A 20,122-nucleotide genomic window follows, 5' to 3' on the forward strand; every position below is an offset into this window, starting at 1 on the left:
GAGTTGATGGTCTGGCAAGCAGGCAGGCTGGGTTGATAAATAGGCAAGTTGATGGTCTGGCAAGCAGGCAGGTTGGTTGCTGATGAGTAGGCAAAGTGATGGATTGACAAGCATGTAGGTTGGTTGCTAGTAGGCAGGCAGGCATGCAGGTAGGCTGGGGTGGATGCGATGGGACTGGAACAGTCTGGACGAAGGACTGGAGACAAGCTGGAACAGATGGACAGGCGGATGGACTGGAGCAGTAGGACTGGAACGAGCTGGAACAGATGGATGGACTGGATCAGTAGGACTGGAACGAGCTGTAACAAATGGATTGGAGCAAACTGTGACAGACCGACAGCTGGAATAGATGGAATGGAACAGGCTGGGACAGACGGAATGGCGGACTGGAACAAGCTGGCAAACAGGAACAGATGCACTGGAACAGTCTGGAGCAGAAGGACTGGAGCAAGCTGGAATAGACGGATTGGAACCAGGCTGAAGCAGACGAGCAGGAACAAGCTGGAATGGGCTGGAACAAGCTGGAACAGGCCGGAACAAGCTGGAACAGACGGACTGGAACAATGTGGAACAGACGGATTTGAACAAGCAGGTGCAGATGGACTGGAGCAAGTAGGAACAGACGGATTTGAACAAGCAGGTGCAGATGGACTGGAACAATCTGGAACAGACGGACTGGAATAAGCTGGAACAGGCTAGGACAGATTGGCTGGAACGAGCTGGAACAGATGGACTGGAGTAAGTTGGAGCAGAAGACAGCGGCACAGCAGGACTGGAACACGCTGGGACAGATGGACTGGAACAAGCTGGAGCAGAAGCCAGCGGGGCAGCAGGGCCGGAATAAGCTGGAACAGACGGAGTGGGACAAGCAGAAGAGTGCCGAGCAGTGGACTGGAACAAGCCGGATTGGAACAGGCTGAAGGGCCAGAGCAAGCTAGGAGAAAGGACCGGTGGCAGATGGACAGGGCAGCAGGGCGGCAGGGTAGGGGCAGGACCAGAGCCAGCGAGGGTCACAGGACATGAACATGAGGGCCTAGGGATCAGCTGCCTCAGGTCACCTGGCTCCCCAAGCTCCCATGCTAGAAGGATCAACACCAGGGTCAAGGGGTCAGCTGCCCCAGGTCTCCTGGCTCCCCAAGCACCCACGTCAGAAGGATCAACACCAGGGCCAATGGGTCAGCTGCCCCAGGTCTCCTGGCTCCCCAAGCACCCACGCCAGAAGGATCAACACCAGGGCCAAGGGGTCAGCTGTCCCAGTTCTCCTGGCTTTCAGATGGGCTAGGAAGAACGGCTGTCACGTGGAGGCGGGGTCCCGGCCGCCGCCCCCCCCCCCCCCCGGCTGCCTCGCCACCCTACCTCAAACTCCCACGCTGCGCCGGTTACCAGGCAACGGAACGAGGGAGACGGCTGCCACATGGACGCGCGGTCCCGGGCCGCACAGCCTCCCGTCAATCGCCCCGCTACCGCTGCTCTCGACTACTCACTCGCAACACCACGCCGATTTCGTCCAGCCGATCCGGCCAGTGACACGAAGCAGGAGGTGGTCTAATTGAGTCCCGAGTCAGTCCCACCGATACCCGTGTTTCGTGTCCTCCTGGGGTTCACACTGCGACCGCGAGACGCTGGAAAATCGATCTTCTGATTGATTCTCAGCAGAGCTCCTCGCAGTGCTTTCTCTTAGTCGGCCATCCTGGACCTAAAGCAAAACGCAAATGTTGCAAAGGCCCTGATGGGAAGAACACCACTTCCTTATCAAGGCCCTGCCTGATGATGTCACAACTACCAGACACAGGCAGCCAGCACACTGAAACGCAGAGAGGCTTAACCCACACAGCTGCAGTATAGTGAAGCAATTAAGAGTCATGCTGCTGGAAGCAGCCAGCACAGAGAGACAGAGCTAGCTCAGAAAGGACAGACAGAAGAAACAGAAGCCAGCTAAGAAGCTGACCACTAGAAATAAGGTACGTCTGGGAGAGGTCACGGCCACAATCGTGACAAAAACCCAAAACATATTGTTCCCTACACTTCCTCTTGTGTTCTTTGCTGTTTGGATGACTGTCGCCTTCATCTTCCTCCTCTGTCTTCTGATCCTGGAGAACTGGGTTTGATTCCCACTGCAGCTCCTTGTGACTCTGGGCAACTCCGGGGCGTCTGTACACGCCAAAATGGAGTTACCACTTGGCTACTGTGTTGCTCTTGTGGTAATTTCATTTTTGGCGTGTGTTCGAAAAATAATTTGTATTTTCGGACGCGCACTATTTGGCATTTGACACTCGTAGGTCATTACCCCCCGATTACAGCATGAGACTTTACCGCTAGGCCAATGGCTGGTGTTAAGGTCTTACATTCAAAATGAATGCACTGCAATTTTCATTTTGCTGCATGCCCATTTTCGGCAAAAATAATGAGTAATTTTTTGTAGGTGCGCTGAAAAATAATTCTGCGTGCGCCCAAAACGCATTTCTACACTACCATAGGCCATTTTTCAGCGCACCTTAGTAAAAGGACCCCTTAACCTTCCATTGCCCCAGGTACAAAATAAGTACCTGTATATAATATGTAAAAATGCTTTGAATGTAGTTACAAAAAAACCCAAAAACCAACGAAACAAACCCCCCCCCCCCCCCCCACAGAAAGGCGGTATATCAAGTCCCATTCCCTTTCTCTTTCTCTCTCTGCAATTCCTTGCAAAAAAAACCCCAAAGAAAGGCAGTATATCAAGTCCCATTCCCTTTCCCTCTCAGGAATTCATTTCCAAAACACCCGTTTAGAAATTGTCCTTGCCAAAATCCAAAGCTGATTTGAAAACACGTCTATTTTCAATTATATTTGAGTCCTAATTCCATTGTCCACCCTACCTCAGTTACTGGTTTTCTGAATTAGCAGCATCTCTACCTTATTTCTTACCTCCTCTGTTCTTATCTTTCCTGTTTAATTTTGTAGTTCCTTTTCTACTATTAAATGTATTTTTATTTTAAACTGCCTTGCAGTTACTTAGAAAGGTGGTATATTAAAACCAATAAACCATAATTGTTCTATAAATGTTGTACAGATCACTGAAACTCCTGTACTGAAATGTTTTGAATTATATTTTTTAGACAAAAGAATGTAATCAAATGTAGAGGTGTCAACTTTTGCAATGCATTGTAAACCTGTACCAAAGTACATGTTTGCAACATAGTCAGAGTTCAGTGTGAACAAGAGTGAAACGTAAAATGTTGGCGCTTGAGAAGTCTTATGCTGAAGAGTGTTACAATATTCCAAAAATGGCAACATGGGAGGAGTAGCACTTAAGATGGATGATACCAAAAAACATGTGGGGAATATGGGAAGGACTGGACACAGTGGATATACTTAGAAAATAAAATGATGCTTTACTCTTGTATGAACTATAGTCTTTTATGGGCTATTTTTATAACAAGGTGCTGTTTATGTGAAAAGTTCCAAAGTACTTGTTTTGAACTCATTTTATAAAGAAGTATAGGGACATAAGTACATAAGTAGTGCCATACTGGGAAAGACCAAAGGTCCATCTAGCCCAGCATCCTGTCACCGACAGTGGCCAAGCCAGGTCAAGGGCACCTGGCACGCTCCCCAAACGTAAAAACATTCCAGACAAGTTATACCTAAAAATGCGGAATTTTTCCAAGTCCATTTAATAGCGGTCTATGGACTTGTCCTTTAGGAATCTATCTAACCCCTTTTAAAACTCCGTCAAGCTAACCGCCCGTACCACGTTCTCCGGCAACGAATTCCAGAGTTTAATTACACGTTGGGTGAAGAAAAATTTTCTCCGATTCGTTTTAAATTTACCACACTGTAGCTTCAACTCATGCCCTCTAGTCCTAGTATTTTTGGATAGCGTGAACAGTCGCTTCACATCCACCCGATCCATTCCACTCATTATTTTATACACTTCTATCATATCTCCCCTCAGCCGTCTCTTCTCCAAGCTGAAAAGCCCTAGCCTTCTCAGCCTCTCTTCATAGGAAAGTCGTCCCATCCCCACTATCATTTTCGTCGCCCTTCGCTGTACCTTTTCCAATTCTACTATATCTTTTTTGAGATACGGAGACCAGTACTGAACACAATACTCCAGGTGCGGTCGCACCATGGAGCGATACAACGGCATTATAACATCCGCACACCTGGACTCCATACCCTTCCTAATAACACCCAACATTCTATTCGCTTTCCTAGCCGCAGCAGCACACTGAGCAGAAGGTTTCAGCATATCATCGACGACGACACCCAGATCCCTTTCTTGATCCGTAACTCCTAACGCGGAACCTTGCAAGACGTAGCTATAATTCGGGTTCCTCTTACCCACATGCATCACTTTGCACTTGTCAACATTGAACTTCATCTGCCACTTGCACGCCCATTCTCCCAGTCTCGCAAGGTCCTCCTGTAATCGTTCACATTCCTCCTGCGACTTGACGACCCTGAATAATTTTGTGTCATCGGCGAATTTAATTACCTCACTAGTTATTCCCATCTCTAGGTCATTTATAAATACATTAAAAAGCAACGGACCCAGCACAGACCCCTGCGGGACCCCACTAACTACCCTCCTCCACTGAGAATACTGGCCACGCAATCCTACTCTCTGCTTCCTATCTTTCAACCAGTTCTTAATCCATAATAATACCCTACCTCCGATTCCATGACTCTGCAATTTCTTCAGGAGTCTTTCGTGCGGCACTTTGTCAAACGCCTTCTGAAAATCCAGATATACAATATCAACCGGCTCCCCATTGTCCACATGTTTGCTTACCCCCTCAAAAAAATGCATTAGATTGGTGAGGCAAGACTTCCCTTCACTAAATCCATGCTGACTTTGTCTCATCAGTCCATGTTTTTGTATATGCTCTGCAATTTTATTCTTAATAATAGCCTCCACCATCTTGCCCGGCACCGACGTCAGACTCACCGGTCTATAATTTCCCGGATCTCCTCTGGAACCCTTCTTAAAAATCGGAGTAACATTGGCTACCCTCCAGTCTTCCGGTACTACACTCGATTTTAGGGACAGATTGCATATTTCTAACAGTAGCTCCGCAAGTTCATTTTTTAGTTCTATTAATACTCTGGGATGAATACCATCAGGTCCCGGTGATTTACTACTCTTCAGCTTGCTGAACTGACCCATTACATCCTCCAAGGTTACAGAGAATTTGTTTAGTTTCTCCGACTCCCCCGCTTCAAATATTCTTTCCGGCACCGGTGTCCCCCCCCAAATCCTCCTCGGTGAAGACCGAAGCAAAGAATTCATTTAATTTCTCCGCTACGGCTTTGTCCTCCTTGATCGCCCCTTTAACACCATTTTCGTCCAGCGGCCCAACCGACTCTTTGGCCGGTTTCCTGCTTTTAATGTATCTAAAAAAATTTTTACTATGTATTTTTGCTTCCAACGCTAATTTCTTCTTTTATGAAATGTTCACTATTGATATTAGATATGAAAACCAACCAAGGAAATTTTGAACTGGGAATCATTGGTGGTCATCCCTACGAATGTGCACAGCGTTTACCATCTGATCCTTCAGATTGGCTCCTTTATCCAGCTCCCAACCCCCTTTTTGTTGCAAGACCAGCCATGGCTAGGGATTCCTTTTTGTGTGGCTGATTTATATCCTGCTTTTAATAGACAATAATAGGTTGCTTACCTGCAAGCTTCGTTATGTGACACAGAAGCTTCCGCCCTCACAAGTGTTGCCCCTACAGAATTCTTTTGCTCCACTACAGCACTGTGATGTTCCTGAAAATAAAACTGAGGCGGAAGAAAAAGAAAAAGCAAGGAAGGTGGAACAAAAAGATATGAAGGTACCCAAAGAGAAAAGACACCCCCAAATCACTAAAACCGAAACACATACTAGGAAATGTAGATGGAAAGCAATGACCACAAATGCTCGCAGTCTAAGCAATAAAGTTCATGACCTTCAAGCCCTGATGTTGGAGGCAGACTTGGACATAGTTGCAGTCACAGAGACACGGCTCAATGGTTCCCATGAATGGGATGCAAACATACCAGGCTATAATCTTTTTAGGAAGGATAGAGAGGGGCCTAAAGGTGGAGGAGTAGCACTGTATGTGAGAAATGATATCACAACGACTGAAATGACTGGGAACTGGGGAAAGGAAGAAGCAATATGGATCACCTTAAAAAGAGAGGATAGAACCTCTGTCCACGTGGGTGTTGTCTATAGACCCCCGACACAATTGGAGGAAGTAGATAAAGATCTGATCGCTGATATTCAAAAGTTGGGGAAGAAAAGAGAGGCGCTGTTGTTGGGAGATTTCAATTTGCTGGATGTAGATTGGAAGGCTCCATCTGCGGAATCGGAAAGAAGTAGAGAGATCGTGGATGCTTTTTAAAGTGCTTTGCTCAGACAAATGGTGACGGAACCCACGAGGGAGGGAGTGACGCTAGATCTGGTACTCACAAATGGGGATAGTGTATCAAATGTCCGAGTGGGTGCCCACCTGGGCAGCAGTGACCATCAAACGGTTTGGTTTGATATGACGGCTGAAGAGGAGGGTGGCCACTCAAAACTGAAAGTCCTGGATTTCAAGCATGCTGACTTTAGTAAAATGAGGGAATACCTGAGGAAGGAGCTGATGGGCTGGGAGGACGTACGAGAAGTGGAAGGGCAGTGATCCAGGCTGAAAGAAACTATAAATAGGGCCACAAACCTCTATGTAAGGAGAGTAAATAAAAGCAAGAGAAAAAGGAAACCGATGTGTTTCTCCAAGCAAGTGGCTGAGAAAATAAAGGCTAAAGAGTTGGTGTTCCAGAAATACAGAAAAACTCAAAAAGAGGAACACGGAGAGGAATACCGGATGAAACTGAAGGAAGCCAAGAGAGAGATACGTCTGGCGAAAGTGCGTGCGGAAGAACAAATGGCTAGAAAGGTAAGGAGGGGTGACAAAAATTTCTTCAGGCATATTAGTTGAAAGGAAAATGACTAAAAAGGGAATTGTGAGACTGAAAGATGCTGCGAACCGCTATGTAGAAAATGATGAAGAAAAGGCAAATTTGCTAAATAGATACTTTTGTTCTGTTTTCACAGAAGAAAATCCGGGAGAAGGACCGAGATGGACTGCCAAAAGTACATGTGAGAGTGGAGTGGATTTAGCACCGTTCACGGAAGAGAGTGTGTATGAACAACTAGGAAACCTAAAGGTGGACAAAGCCATGGGACCGGACGGGATTCACCCCAGGATATTGAGGGAGCTCAGAGAGGTTCTGGCTGGTCCTCTTAAAGATTTGTTTAATAAATCCTTGGAGACGGGAGAGGTTCCATGCGACTGGAGAACGGCGGAGGTGGTCCCTCTTCACAAAAGTGGTGATAGGGAAGAAGCTGGAAACTACAGGCCGGTAAGCCTCACTTCGGTTATTGGAAAAGTAATGGAAGCGATGCTAAAGGACAGGATTGTGAATTTCCTGGAAGCCAATAAGTTGCAAGATCTGAAACAACATGGTTTTACCAAAGGGAAATCGTGTCAAACGAATCTCATTGAATTCTTTGACTGGGTGACTGGAGAATTGAATCAAGGACGTGCTATGGACGTAATCTACTTAGATTTCAGCAAAGCGTTTGACACGGTTCCCCACAGGAAGCTCTTGAATAAACTGGAGGGGCTGAAGATAGGACCTGAAGTGGTGAACTGGATTAGGAACTGGTTGATGGACAGAAACCAGAGGGTGGTGGTGAATGGAATTCGCTCGGAGGAGGGGAAGGTGAGTAGTGGAGTGCCTCAGGGATCGGTGCTGGGACTGATTCTGTTCAATATATTTGTGAGTGACATTGCCGAAGGATTAGAAGGTAAAGTTTGCCTTTTTGCGGACGATACTAAGATTTGTAACAGAGTGGACACCGGGGAGGGAGTGGAAAACATGAAAAAGGATCTGTGGAAACTAGAAGAATGGTCTAAAGTTTGGCAATTAAAATTCAATGCAAAGAAATGCAAAGTGATGCACTTAGGGAGTAGAAATCCACGGGAGAAGTATGTGTTAGGCGGGGAGAGTCTGATAGTTACGGATGGGGAGAGGGATCTTGGGGAGATAGTATCCGAGGATCTGAAGGTGACGAAACAGTGTGACAAGGCGGTGGCCGTAGCCAGAAGGTTGCTAGGCTATATAGAGAGAGGTGTGACCAGCAGAAGAAAAGAGGTGTTGATGCCCCTGTATAAGTCGTTGGTGAGGCCCCACCTGGAGTATTGTGTTTAGTTCTGGAGGCCGTATCTGGCTAAGGATGTAAAAAAAATGGAAGCGGTGCAAAGAAAAGCTACGAGAATGGTATGGGATTTGCGTTACAAGACGTATGAAGAGAGACTTGCGGACCTGAACATGTATACCCTGGAGGAAAGGAGAAACAGGGGTGATATGATACAGACGTTCAAATATTTGAAAGGTATTAATCCGCAAACGAACCTTTTCCGGAGATGGGAAGGCAGTAGAACGAGAGGACATGATATGAGAGTGAAGGGGGTAGACTCAAGAAAAATGTCATGAAGTATTTTTTCATGGAGAGAGTGGTAGATACTTGGAATGCCCTCCCGCGGGAGGTGGTGGAGATGAAAACGGTAGTGGAATTCAAGCATGCGTGGGATAAACATAAAGGAATCCTGTGCAGAAGGAATGGATCCTCAGAAGCTTAGCCGAGATTGGGAGGCGGGACTGGTGTTTGGGTGGTGGGGCTAGTTCTGGGCAAGACTTCTACGGTCTGTGTCCTGAAAATGGGGCTAGTTCTGGGCAAGACTTCTACGGTCTGTGTCCTGAAAATGGCAGATACAAATCAAGGTAATGTATACACAAGAAGTAGCACATATGAGTTTATCTTGTTGGGCAGACTAGATTGACTGTGCAGGTCTTTTTCTGCCATCATCTACTATGTTACTATGTATATAATGGATGTCCTCTGTAGAAAACAGGGCAATCCTGCTTCCTCTGTTGGAGTTGCTGCCTTTAAGATTTTGTATGGGACTGAGGGGCATTCATAGTATTGGTGTTGCTAGATGACACATTCTACTTATGTAGGTGATTTACCCTGCTACGTATGGAGGACACCTGTTACAGGTAAGCAACTTGACGTCAGAATTAAAAAAAACAAAACCATCTTTGTTATTTATGATGTATATTAACCCTTTAGTGTCCAATGTCCCCATCATTCTGTTCCCATATGACTTATTACGGGAACATTGGACACTAAAGGGTTAAGGTCTTAATCTGATTTGTTGAATTTTTTAAATTGCTTTTATGAGATTATACACCCAAACGCACAAATAAAAAAATCAGTTATGAAATCCAAAAGAAAGGAAGCATTCAAAATTTTCAATAGATTCAGAAATACAAACATACAGCCCATGTCTAGGGAATAAATTAACATTTCAATAATAACTAACTATAAAATTTGTTGATTTGTTTTGTAAACTTGCACCCATCTTTAAGAGAAGAAGAATGAGATTTTCTTTATAGTCAAAAGGTCAGAATGGGGACTTGTTTCCTCAGGTACACCTGAATATTAAATTTTTCTATAGTCCTGCTTTGTCCCCCCTCTCCTTTTTTATTCTCTTTTTTGGACTGTTGTACCATACAATTGACATGTAAAATGTTGCTTTTGCTGTTTGTGTTTGCTTGTAATTTCATACAATATCTACTTGAGAGTAGAGCAGTGCCGTAGCGAAGGTGGCTGATACCCGGGGCGGGTCGCCGCTGTGCACCCCCCCCTCCGGAGCGCATTAATACTTGCATAGGGAAGCGGCGAGGGGCGATCCACCCCGAGTGCACGTCGCTGGGAGCTGCGTTGGCTCCGCTGGTTCCCTGCTGTCTCTGCCCCGGAACAGGAAGTAACCTGATCCGGGACAGAGGGAGCAGGGAACCAGCGAAGCTGACACCCCCCCAGCGGCGTGCACCCGGGGCGGACTGCCCCCCCCCCCTTCCTATGCCACTGGAATAGAGTTGTCTGTGAGTTAATTTGCCAGATGATAATGGTATTTTACTGTTCTCCAGGTCTTTAAAAAGCTGCATTTTTCTTTTTCATAAAAGTTTTTGATGATGGTGATGAGAAGACTCTTAGAAGATCTTCGCTCTGCCTGAAGGGAGGAAGGCATTTTGCTGAAAGTGAGGTAAGTAATCATTCATGTTATTTTTTGTACTCTAATCTTGCTCCTTACAGCAAGAAATAGCTTTTTTTATTTTCAAACACGTATACAATGGTTGGTCCCAGGTCACAGTCTCAGGACCATACCTGGTTGAGCTCAGAGCTTGGCTCCACAGCCCCCAGGTGCACTTCTTAGTGCCACTGTGTTTGGCTTTGGGTTGGTCTTGTGGTGCCTTACTCAAGGAGTCTGGTTCCCTGGTCGTCCCCCCCCCCCCCCCCGCCTGTTCCCCTTGTTTGGGTGTACTCCCTATGGGCTCCCCCTGCAGCTCCCAGTCTTTCAAAAAATGCTTGCTTCAGTAGCACATATACAAAAAAATAAAAAAACAATTCAGTTAGCCTGGCTAGCTTTATGCCCTTTGTCAGTGGCTAATGCTATTGTAAAGAACTAGAGGCCCTGTTTACTAAGCTGCATTATAGGCGCGTTATCATTTTTAATGCGCGTTAACAGTGTATGCGCCTACAATATCCTTATAGGCGCCTACACACAGCGCGCGCGCTAATTGTAGGCACGTTAAAAACGCTAATGTGCATTAGTAAACAGGGCCCTAAGTAGGGACTTTCCCTCTAGATGCACCCAGAGAGAAGGTGCCTCCGGGGTTAACGGAGGCACCAGAGGCCCAGGCAGTCAGGCAGGCTGGGGTTCGTGCATGTGCCAATGGCTGGGCAGGGATAATGGATTCTCCGAGGACAAGCAGGCTGCTTGTTCTCACATATGGGTGACGTCCGATGGCAGCCCCAGGATCGGAAATCTTCCTAGCAACAAAGCTTGCTAGAGCCCTTGCTCACACGTGCGCGCACCATGCATGCGCGGCCATCTTCCCGCCCTTAGCGCGAATGTGCCTCAGTCTCTTTGTCTAAGGTTGCAGGGGTCTTGGCTTAATCCTCCCACAGCAGGCCCCTCTTTTATTGTGTATAGTTTTGTTTTTAGAAGTGTAAACGTTTTTGCTTGTCAGTTAAAATGGTATAGAAAGTATGAATGAATACATAAATAAATAAATAAATAAATAATTGGGAGTTCCTGGATGGTCCCCTCAGGTAGTTTGGGGCTCTTGATTGTCTCTATACCTTCACTGAGTAGGTTGAGAAGTGTTGGGTCTTCCCAAAGGTGAACGCCCTAGTTACAGTGGTCATGAAGGGGAGCTCCATGAAAAAAATTTGAGCAGCATCTCTGCCTGGCCTTTTCGGTTGTGGCCAGAGCATTCAGGCTGCTATCTGTGATAGTTATGTAGCTCCAAGCTGTGTTGGTTCCTGTGGTTGCCCAAGTCCCCAAAGGTTTCTTGCTTGGAGTCCGGGATGGCTATTTTGGGTGGACGTCCTTTTTGATCTGGTCCATCTGGCTTCCTGCACAGTGGTGGTGTCGGGGGTTGCTGTTGGTTGTGGCTTTGCCGTAGAGTGCAGATGCGGCTTCCAAGATGCTTTTGTGTCAACTGCCCTTTAGGGGGGCTTGCTATTTGGTGATTACTTAGTGGAATTGGTGAAGTTTATGGGAGGCATGGCTCTTTGTCTCCCTGTGCTGTGGCAAAGGGTGTACAGCAATCCTTGGCCTCAAGGGGATGGGCAACTTCAGGTCTGCTTGGTACCCTTTGGCCCAGGTTGGGGGGGGGGGCAGAGTAGGTCCTTCAAGCAGGTGTGGGACCGCAGCAATTTGGCCTCCCAGTGAGGGTTCGCCGGGCCTATCTTGGTTTCCAGTGGGAGGCAGGGTGTCTCCCTTCTGCGGCAAGTGGGTCCGCATCACCTCAGATCAGTGGGTTTTGGAGGGGGGTACTCCCTGTTCACCTGTCCAGTTCTTGACATCTTCATGATCTCTCCCTGTGGCTCAGTTCTAAAGTGCCAGGCTGTCACTCTTCCCTTCAGTATCTCTGAGATCTAAGTGCAGTACTGTCTGTTCTGCCGGCAGAATGCGACATGTACAGGTAACATCTATTTCATGGTCTCAAAGAAGGGTGGTTCCTTTCACCCCATCTTGGATCTCAAGGGTTTGGATGCTTGTCTGCAAGTCCAGCATTTATGGAATGAAATTCTTCACTTGGTCATCACTTCAGTGCAGGCAGGGGAATTCTTGACTTCCCTGGACCTCACAGTCCACTTCCCCATTGCAGATCATCAGAAGAGATATCTGTGCTTGTGTGGGGCAACACTTTCCGTTTCAGGCCTTTCCTTTTGGCCTGGTTATAGCGCCCTGCAGGTTTTCTATGGTGATGGAGGTGATAGCTATGCACCTCCAGCATCAGGGTGTTAAGGTTCATCCCTGCTTATGTGACTGGCTGATTCAGTCTGACTCAGCATTGGAGGCCAGTTTGGCTACCTCGCAGGTTATTCCCCTCCTGGAATCCCTGGACTGGATAGTGAACTGGCCCAGGAGCCATCTGGCCCTTTCTCAGTCCCTGAAGTGTCTTGGGCTTCACTTTGAAATGGCCAGAGGGATGGTTTTCTTCTGGAGGAGCAGGCGTAGAAGCTCCGGGCACAGTTGCACCGAGTGTTCAGTCTCAAGGTTTGGGATTACTTGCAGCTTTTTGGCTTCATGGCCACTGTGCTGGAGGTGGTGCCTTGGGTGAGGGCTCATATGACAGGGCTCTTAGACAGTCCACCCAGCTTTTTGTTTCTTTTGAGCCCAAAAGGGTTGGGCTGTCATCACTAAACATGCTCTTTCCAATTAGCTTACTGCTGCGGGCCCTGTTATTCTGATGGGCACCTTGCCTTCCATTGTTCTCCTTTGCTGCCGCCCAAGGTAAGGCTCAGTCTAGTCTGGTGAGATAGGCAGTTCATTTGCTGAGAGGGATTCCTCTGGTCACCATGAATGGAAATCTCCTCGATTGGGGAGCTCATGTTCTGGTGTTAGGCATATGGTTGAGCCAGGAGGCATCCTGGCACATCAGTCACCTGGAGTCCCGGGTGGTTTACCTAGTTCTGTGTGAGTTTCAGCCACTTTTTGAGGGGAAGGTGGTCAGAGTGATGTTGGATACTGCCACAGCAGTGGTGTACATAAACAGGGCGGTGCTAGGGGTCAGGTGGTGGCTGTGGAGGCAGTGTGTCTCTGTCGGTGGGTGGAGACCCATCTGTATAATCTTTCAGTGGTCCACAATACCAGCAAGCTATAGATTAGTTGCAGGAATCCCATTTACTACTAAACTGATTGAATTTGTAGAGTCTTCTTAATTGAGCACCTTTATCTCAAATAATATTTTGTTGTCATCTTAACATGGCTTCCGAAGCTTTTTTAGTAGCAAAACTCTTTTGATAGAGTTGATCTCTTATGTTAGTGAAACAACTGAGTAAAGGAGGTCAGATGTTGCTTTTCGCAATTTGATGTGACTACGGCCTTTGACATTGTAAATCATGCTATTTGATTGTATCGGTTGGGATGACTGGAATGGTGCTTAAGTGGTTTGGGGGCTTTTTGAAATCAAGATATTATATGATGTTAAAAGATGGGGCTTTTTCTGTTCCTCAGGTCTTATCAATTTCCCCCTTTGACTACATTATGTATGATTCAACTGCTGTTAGGAGAAAGTATTTTTTTTTCTTATGCCGATGATGTATTTTTATTGATTACTGTACATGCAAATTTTCATCAGTTTATTATGAGGGTATCAGCGGTCTTTGAACAGATTCAGCATTGGTCCATGAGCTGCAGACTGAAATTAAACAGGGATAAGACAAAGTTTCTGTGGTTTGGTTTGAGGAGGGATTTTATTCCAGACTCTCTTCGGGTGGCAAATCGTACTACTTTTAAGATTGACACTCTTTCTATGGTAATAGGTGTTCTTTTAGATTGTTCTTTTAGATTCGTCATTAACTTTTGAACCTCAAGTTAATTAGATTGTTCAAACTGGAACTGTTATGGTTTATTTGTAAAAAGTTTTACTCAGACCACTTTAGAGTGTTGGTTCAATCTGTAACTCTGCCAATGCTGGATTATTGTAATGCATTGTATAACAGGTTATCATTGAAGTTTATGAAGAAGTTTGTCTAATTCAAAATACGGCAGCAAGATTGATTTATCATAAGTCAAGGTATTACCATGTGACCTGTTTGTTTAGAGAATTGCACTGATTGCCAATAAAGGTGCAAGTTAATCTTAAAATCTGCTGCTTGGTTTTTAAAACATGTGGTGGTATTCCCAGAATTTTAGTTCTTTGATTAGTTTGTTGGGTAACCCATGTCTGTTATCATTCCCACCTTAAGTATTTTCCTTATCTCTTATTTGTCCTGTTTGTCCTGATTAGATTGTAAGCTTTGTCGAGCAGGGACTGTCTCTTCATGTTCAAGTGTAAAGCGCTTTGTACGTCTAGTAGCGCTATAGAAATGATAAGTAGTAATATTAGTAGAACCCGTAGTCAGGAGTGACTGATGCTGTTTTTTTTCCATCGGTTAAGGATATTAAATATAGGAGAAATTTTTTAGAGTCCTTTTGTTCTGCAATTTAATTATGGAATCGAATATCCCTGTATGTCAGTCAAAGTGAATCATATAGTATTTTTACAAAGAGTTTGAAAACATGGCTTTTTGAGAGTAGTTCTAATTAGGTATTGAATAGTTATGTAGTTCTGTGAATATCCTTTTATGTATTTTGGTGTCTAATTGTAACCTCTGAACGTAGATTTTAGGAATTTTGTGGAAAATAAGACCCTAATAGCATAGCACATTGTGGGCAAGGACAAGATCGCCATATCTCAAAAAAGATATAGCGGAATTAGAAAAGGTTCAAAGAAGAGCAACCAAAATTATAAAGGGGATGGAACTAACTCCTCATATATGAGGTTAGGGCTCTTCAGCTTGGAAAAGAGGCAGATGAGGAGAGTCCCCAGGGGTCTGTACTGGGACTGCTGCTTTTTAACATATTTATAAATGACCTAGAGATGTATTTATTTATTTGTTACATTTGTATCCCACATTTTCCCACCTATTTGCAGGCTCAGTGTGGCTTACATGGTACCGTAGCGGCGTTCGATGGTTCCAGTCTGAACAAATACAAAGTGTACATAAGTACAAGGTGTGGTTGTGGTAGAATGGGGATCATATATGGTAGATACATTGGGGTAACTAGTGAGGTAATTAAATTTGCTGATGACACAAAGTTATTCAAAGTCGTTAAATTGCGGGAGGACTGTGAAAAATTAGAAGAGGACCTTACGAGACTGGGAGACATGACTGGATAGATTTGGATGAGCTGGATTGAAGCTTTTCAAGGGCTTCGATAACAACTTCAAATGTTTTAGAGCAAGGACAGTTCCAGGCAGACTTCTACTGTCTATGCCCTGAAAATAGCATGGACAAATCAAGATCAGGTGTACATATGTTGTATCACCTCATGTAATGAGTTTATCTTCTCTGGCAGACTGAATGATCTGTACAGGTCTTTATCTGCTGTCATCTACTATGTTGCTATATTTTCTCACCTCGTCAAAGAAATGTAGTAGATTAGCAAAGAAATTTCCCTTCACTAAATCCATGTTTGCTTTGTCTCATTAATCCATGCTTATATATTTGCTTTGTAATTTTGTTCTTTATAATAGTCTCTATCATTTTGCCTGGCAACAATGTCAGTCTTATTGATCTATTGTTTCCCAGATCTCCTCTGAAGCCCTTTTTAAAAACTGATGTTACATTGGCCACCCTCCAGTCTTTTGGTACCATGCTTCATTTTAAAGATAAATTATATATTACTAACAATGGTTCTGTAAGTTCATTTTTCAATTCTGTCAGTACTCGAATGTATACCATCCAGTCGAGGCAATTGCCCCATTACATCTTCCAGGTTTACTTGACTTGATCAGTGCTTCCTTAGCATCTCTTCCTCTCCCCTTCCCATCTTCTTTTGATTTCTCCTTTCAAGCTACATCCCTTTATTCATCTTTTCAGGATGTCATTGATCTCCACGCCCCTCGTGTTACAATTTTCATCTCCACCACCTCCTGCGGGAAGGCATTCCAAGTATCCACCACTCTCTCCATGAAAAAATACTTCCTGACATTTTTCTTGAGTCTGCCCCCCCTTCAATCTCATTTCATGTCCTCTAGTTCTACTGCCTTCCCATCTCCGGAAAAGGTTAGTTTGCGGACTAATACCTTTCAAATATTTGAACATCTGTATCATATCACTCCTGTTTCTCCTTTCCTCCAGGATATACATGTTCCGGTCAGCAAGTCTCTCCTCATACGTCTTGTAACGCAAATCCCATACCATTTTTGTAGCTTTTCTTTGCACCGCTTCAATTCTTTTTACATCCTTAGCAAGATACGGCCTCCAAAACTGAACACAATACTCCAGGTGGGGCCTCACCAACGACTTATGCAGGGGCATCAACACCTCCTTTCTTCTGCTGGTCACACCTCTCTATACAGCCTAGCAACCTTCTAGCTATGGCCACCGCCTTGTCACACTGTTTCAGATCCTCACATACTATCACCCCAAGATCCCTCTTCCCGTCCGTACATATCAGACTCTCACCGCCTAACACATACGTCTCTCGTGGATTTATGCTCCCTAAGTGCATCACTTAACATTTCTTCGCATTGAATTTTAATTGCCAAACCTTAGAACATTCTTCTAGCTTCCGCAGATCCTTTTTCATGTTTTCCACTCCCGGGTGTCCACTCTGTTACAAATCTTAGTATCATCCGCAAAAAGGCAAGCTTTACCTTTTAACCTTTCAGTAATGTCACTCACAAATATATTGAACAGAATCGGTCCCAGCACCAATCCCTGAGGCACTCCACTGCTCACCTTTCCCTCCTCTCTGCTTCACTCTTCTGGCCTACTGCGCTGTGGTCTTCCTGTAACCTTCCTATTAGCCACTTTCCTGAACTGAAGGTAATTCTTCATTTTTCATACTTCAGCTGGAAGGCTGTTCCACAGTTGTGTACCTTCCACATAGAAGAATTTTGATCTAATATCTTCTAATACAATCTGTTTATGAGAGGAAACACTTAATATTTTATCTGCTGATCATAGAGGACGAGGTGGACAATAAACCTTGAGCACAGTAGCTAAAGGAATTAAATATCCCTGTTCATGGCCCTGTAAATCAAACACAAGATCTTAATTTGAGCCCTTCATTTCAAAGATAACCAGTGAAGATCTTGTAATACTCTCCCTTGGTGTAGTTCTTCCAATATGGAAACATGCCCTGGTGAGACTTCTCAACTTGACACTTCCTTCCTTCTCAATTTTCATCCTATATCTATTTTTTTTTTGTTACATTTGTACCCCGCGCTTTCCCACTCATGGCAGGCTCAATGCGGCTTATATGAGGCAATGGAGGGTTAAGTGACTTGCCCAGAGTCACAAGGAGCTGCCTTCTCAAATATCCTAAAAATGCTTTTTCTTCACTAGCTCGACAACTTTCTGGAATGGACTAACACTCTACACCCTTTTCAGACTGGCTTTCACCCTCACCACAGCACTGCAGTCCTCTTCCTGGCACTTCATGATGCTATCCGTTCTTTCTTAGTTCAGCATCACTCAGTCATTGTTGTATCCCTTGACCTTTCATCAGCCTTCGACACAGTTGACCATTCCTTACTTCTCACCTGCCTACCTTCTTTGGGTATTAAAGATACAGTTCTTTTTTGGTTATCCATCTATTTTTCGAATTGCACATTTCAACTCTCTCATGACACTTTCCTTTCTCCTGTCTCGTCTTCAATCTGGTGTACCACAGGGCTCCATCCTTGCTCCTACTCTAACAAATCATAAAGAAACTTCAGACCGCCCAAAACACAGCAGCCAGGCTTATATTTGGGAAAACATGTTTTGACAGCGTCAAACCACTCAGAGAAAAATTGCACTGTCTACCAATCAAAGAACGTATCACCTTCAAAATCTGCACGACTGTTCAAAAAATTATTTACAGCAAGGCACCAGATAAATGACAAACCTCATTGACCTGCTAACCAGAAACACCACAAAATCTGCACGATCATACCTAAACCTCCACTACCCAAGCAGCAAAGGACTCAAATACAGATCCACCTATGCAGCCAGCTTTTCCTACCTAAGCGTACAACTATGGAACGCATTGCCAAAAGCAGTAAAAACTATGCTCAACCACCTAAATTTTTGGAAGACACTAAAGACAGACCTGTTCAGGCCCCACCGACCCAACATAAAAATACCTGGTCTCTTGCGACACAATGTAACCAAAAACCGTAACGGACATTACCTGACTCTTCTTCCCCCTTTCCCTCTTTAAGTTCCCCCCAACTGTACCTACCATGCATGTACCTGATTCTACCACAATATCACTTTGTATTCATTCATAACATGTATTTGTTCAGACCGTAATCGGCTAACGCCGTTAACTGTTATATGTAAGCCACATTGAGCCTACAAAAGGTGGGAAAATGTGGGATACAAATGTAACTAATAATAATAATAACAACATTTTTCTTGCCCCTCTTCTGACTCTTATAGAAGAACAAGGATGCACCCCATTTTGCTATGCAGCCGATATCCAGATTCTTTGTCACATCTCTGACCCCTCATCCTCTCCGGGTATTCTCAACACTTTTCTCGATTATGTCTCTACCTGGCTCAAAGCCACTTGTATTTTCTCACCCAAATGTGAGTCAATCATCTTCCCCAAGCAAAGATCCTCTCTTCCAGCTCCCCCTACCCTCCATAACCACCCTCTTCCATTCTCAGATTCTGTCAAGACTGGTGTCATTTTTAAGCCACATTTTTAAGACTCTATGGGCTGTTCTTCACCATACACTGTATCTGTTCCCTCCATCCCCTTCTTGAACCCTGCTTGATTCACACATGTCTCCTGTCTTTAGTTATCTTTCACCTCGACTGCTTTAACTGTCTTTACGCTGGCCTCCCTCTCTTCTCTCTCAAAAGACTCCAGTTTATACAATTTACCTCTGTTAAACTTCTTCACTGCTCACATTGTTTCAACCATGTTACACCGCTTCTGCACTCAGAGCACTGGCTCCCAGTGTCTGCCTGTATAAAATACAAAATTCTTTCCTTGGTTTTCAAAGGCCACTTACCAACTGCTCCTGCTTATATTAATATACTTCTGATCCCTTATATCCCTGCCTGCTCTCTGCTCATCCACTGCCAATCTCCTATCTCTGCCCTCTTCCTTGATGTTTCATTTGAACATTCTTTTGAAGCTGCTTTTAGCTACCTGAGCCCCAAACTTTGAAACATTCTCCCGTCATACATCTGTGCTTAACTCTCCTGCTCAAAATTTAGATCACTATTGAAAAACCCACCTTTTCCACAAGACCTTTGGTTGTACAACTTCTAATGTCTTCATACCCTCCTGATGTTTCCTCCCCCCCCCCCCCCCCCGATTTTATTGTTAACCACATAGTTGCCATTACTGGATCCCATGCAATATATCAAATATTGTAAATAATAATAATAATAGCCTTTTCTACCTGTTTGGTAATCTGAAGATCATTAGATGTAGTCTCCCTCAGTTCTCACTGTTTTGTGCACAGAAGTACTTCATCCTCATATCTACTGCTTCCTTGGGTTTTTGGAGCCCAAATGCTTGACACTGTATTTTTTAGTATTATTCAAACTAATTTTTGTTGAACAAGACAACTGCAAAATTACATAAACGTCATGTGGACATTATCACCCGTACCCAAACACACCCCTACTCCCTCCCCCCTTTTTTGCTGTGTAGAGGAGCACCCAGCCCTTTAAATCAAGTTAGTAAGCGTCTCTTGACACTTGGTTGCAAAGTAGACCAAAAGCGCTCCCAACATCGTTTAAACTTTCTTCCCAGTGGTGAAGAAGATACTGTGTTGCAGTCCAAAACCATCAAAGTTATAATTTGGGACCTCCAATCCGACAGTGTCGGCACTGCAGGAACTCTCCAATATTGTAAAATACATTCTCCGAGGACAAGCAGGCTGCTTGTTCTCACATGTGGGTTGACGTCCGCGTCGGCCCGGGAATCGGCAATTTAGCAAGTAAAAAATTTGCCAGAAACTTCT

General features: G+C 44.8%; 1 protein-coding gene across 2 annotated transcripts in view; it reads left to right on the forward strand.

Annotated features, from left to right (window-relative positions):
- The window catches only part of ARID4B (AT-rich interaction domain 4B), a 1,313,885-nt gene that overhangs the window by 369,485 nt on the left and 924,278 nt on the right, over positions 1–20,122 (forward strand). For both annotated transcript variants that reach the window (XM_030198147.1, XM_030198148.1), the window contains exon 6: positions 10,049–10,128. In XM_030198147.1, coding sequence (XP_030054007.1) covers positions 10,049–10,128 — 80 coding nt within the window. The remainder of the gene's footprint in view (positions 1–10,048; positions 10,129–20,122) is intronic.

This window comes from Microcaecilia unicolor, chromosome 3, assembly GCF_901765095.1.
Source record: "Microcaecilia unicolor chromosome 3, aMicUni1.1, whole genome shotgun sequence".
In the NCBI taxonomy this organism is placed as follows: Eukaryota; Metazoa; Chordata; class Amphibia; order Gymnophiona; family Siphonopidae; genus Microcaecilia; species Microcaecilia unicolor.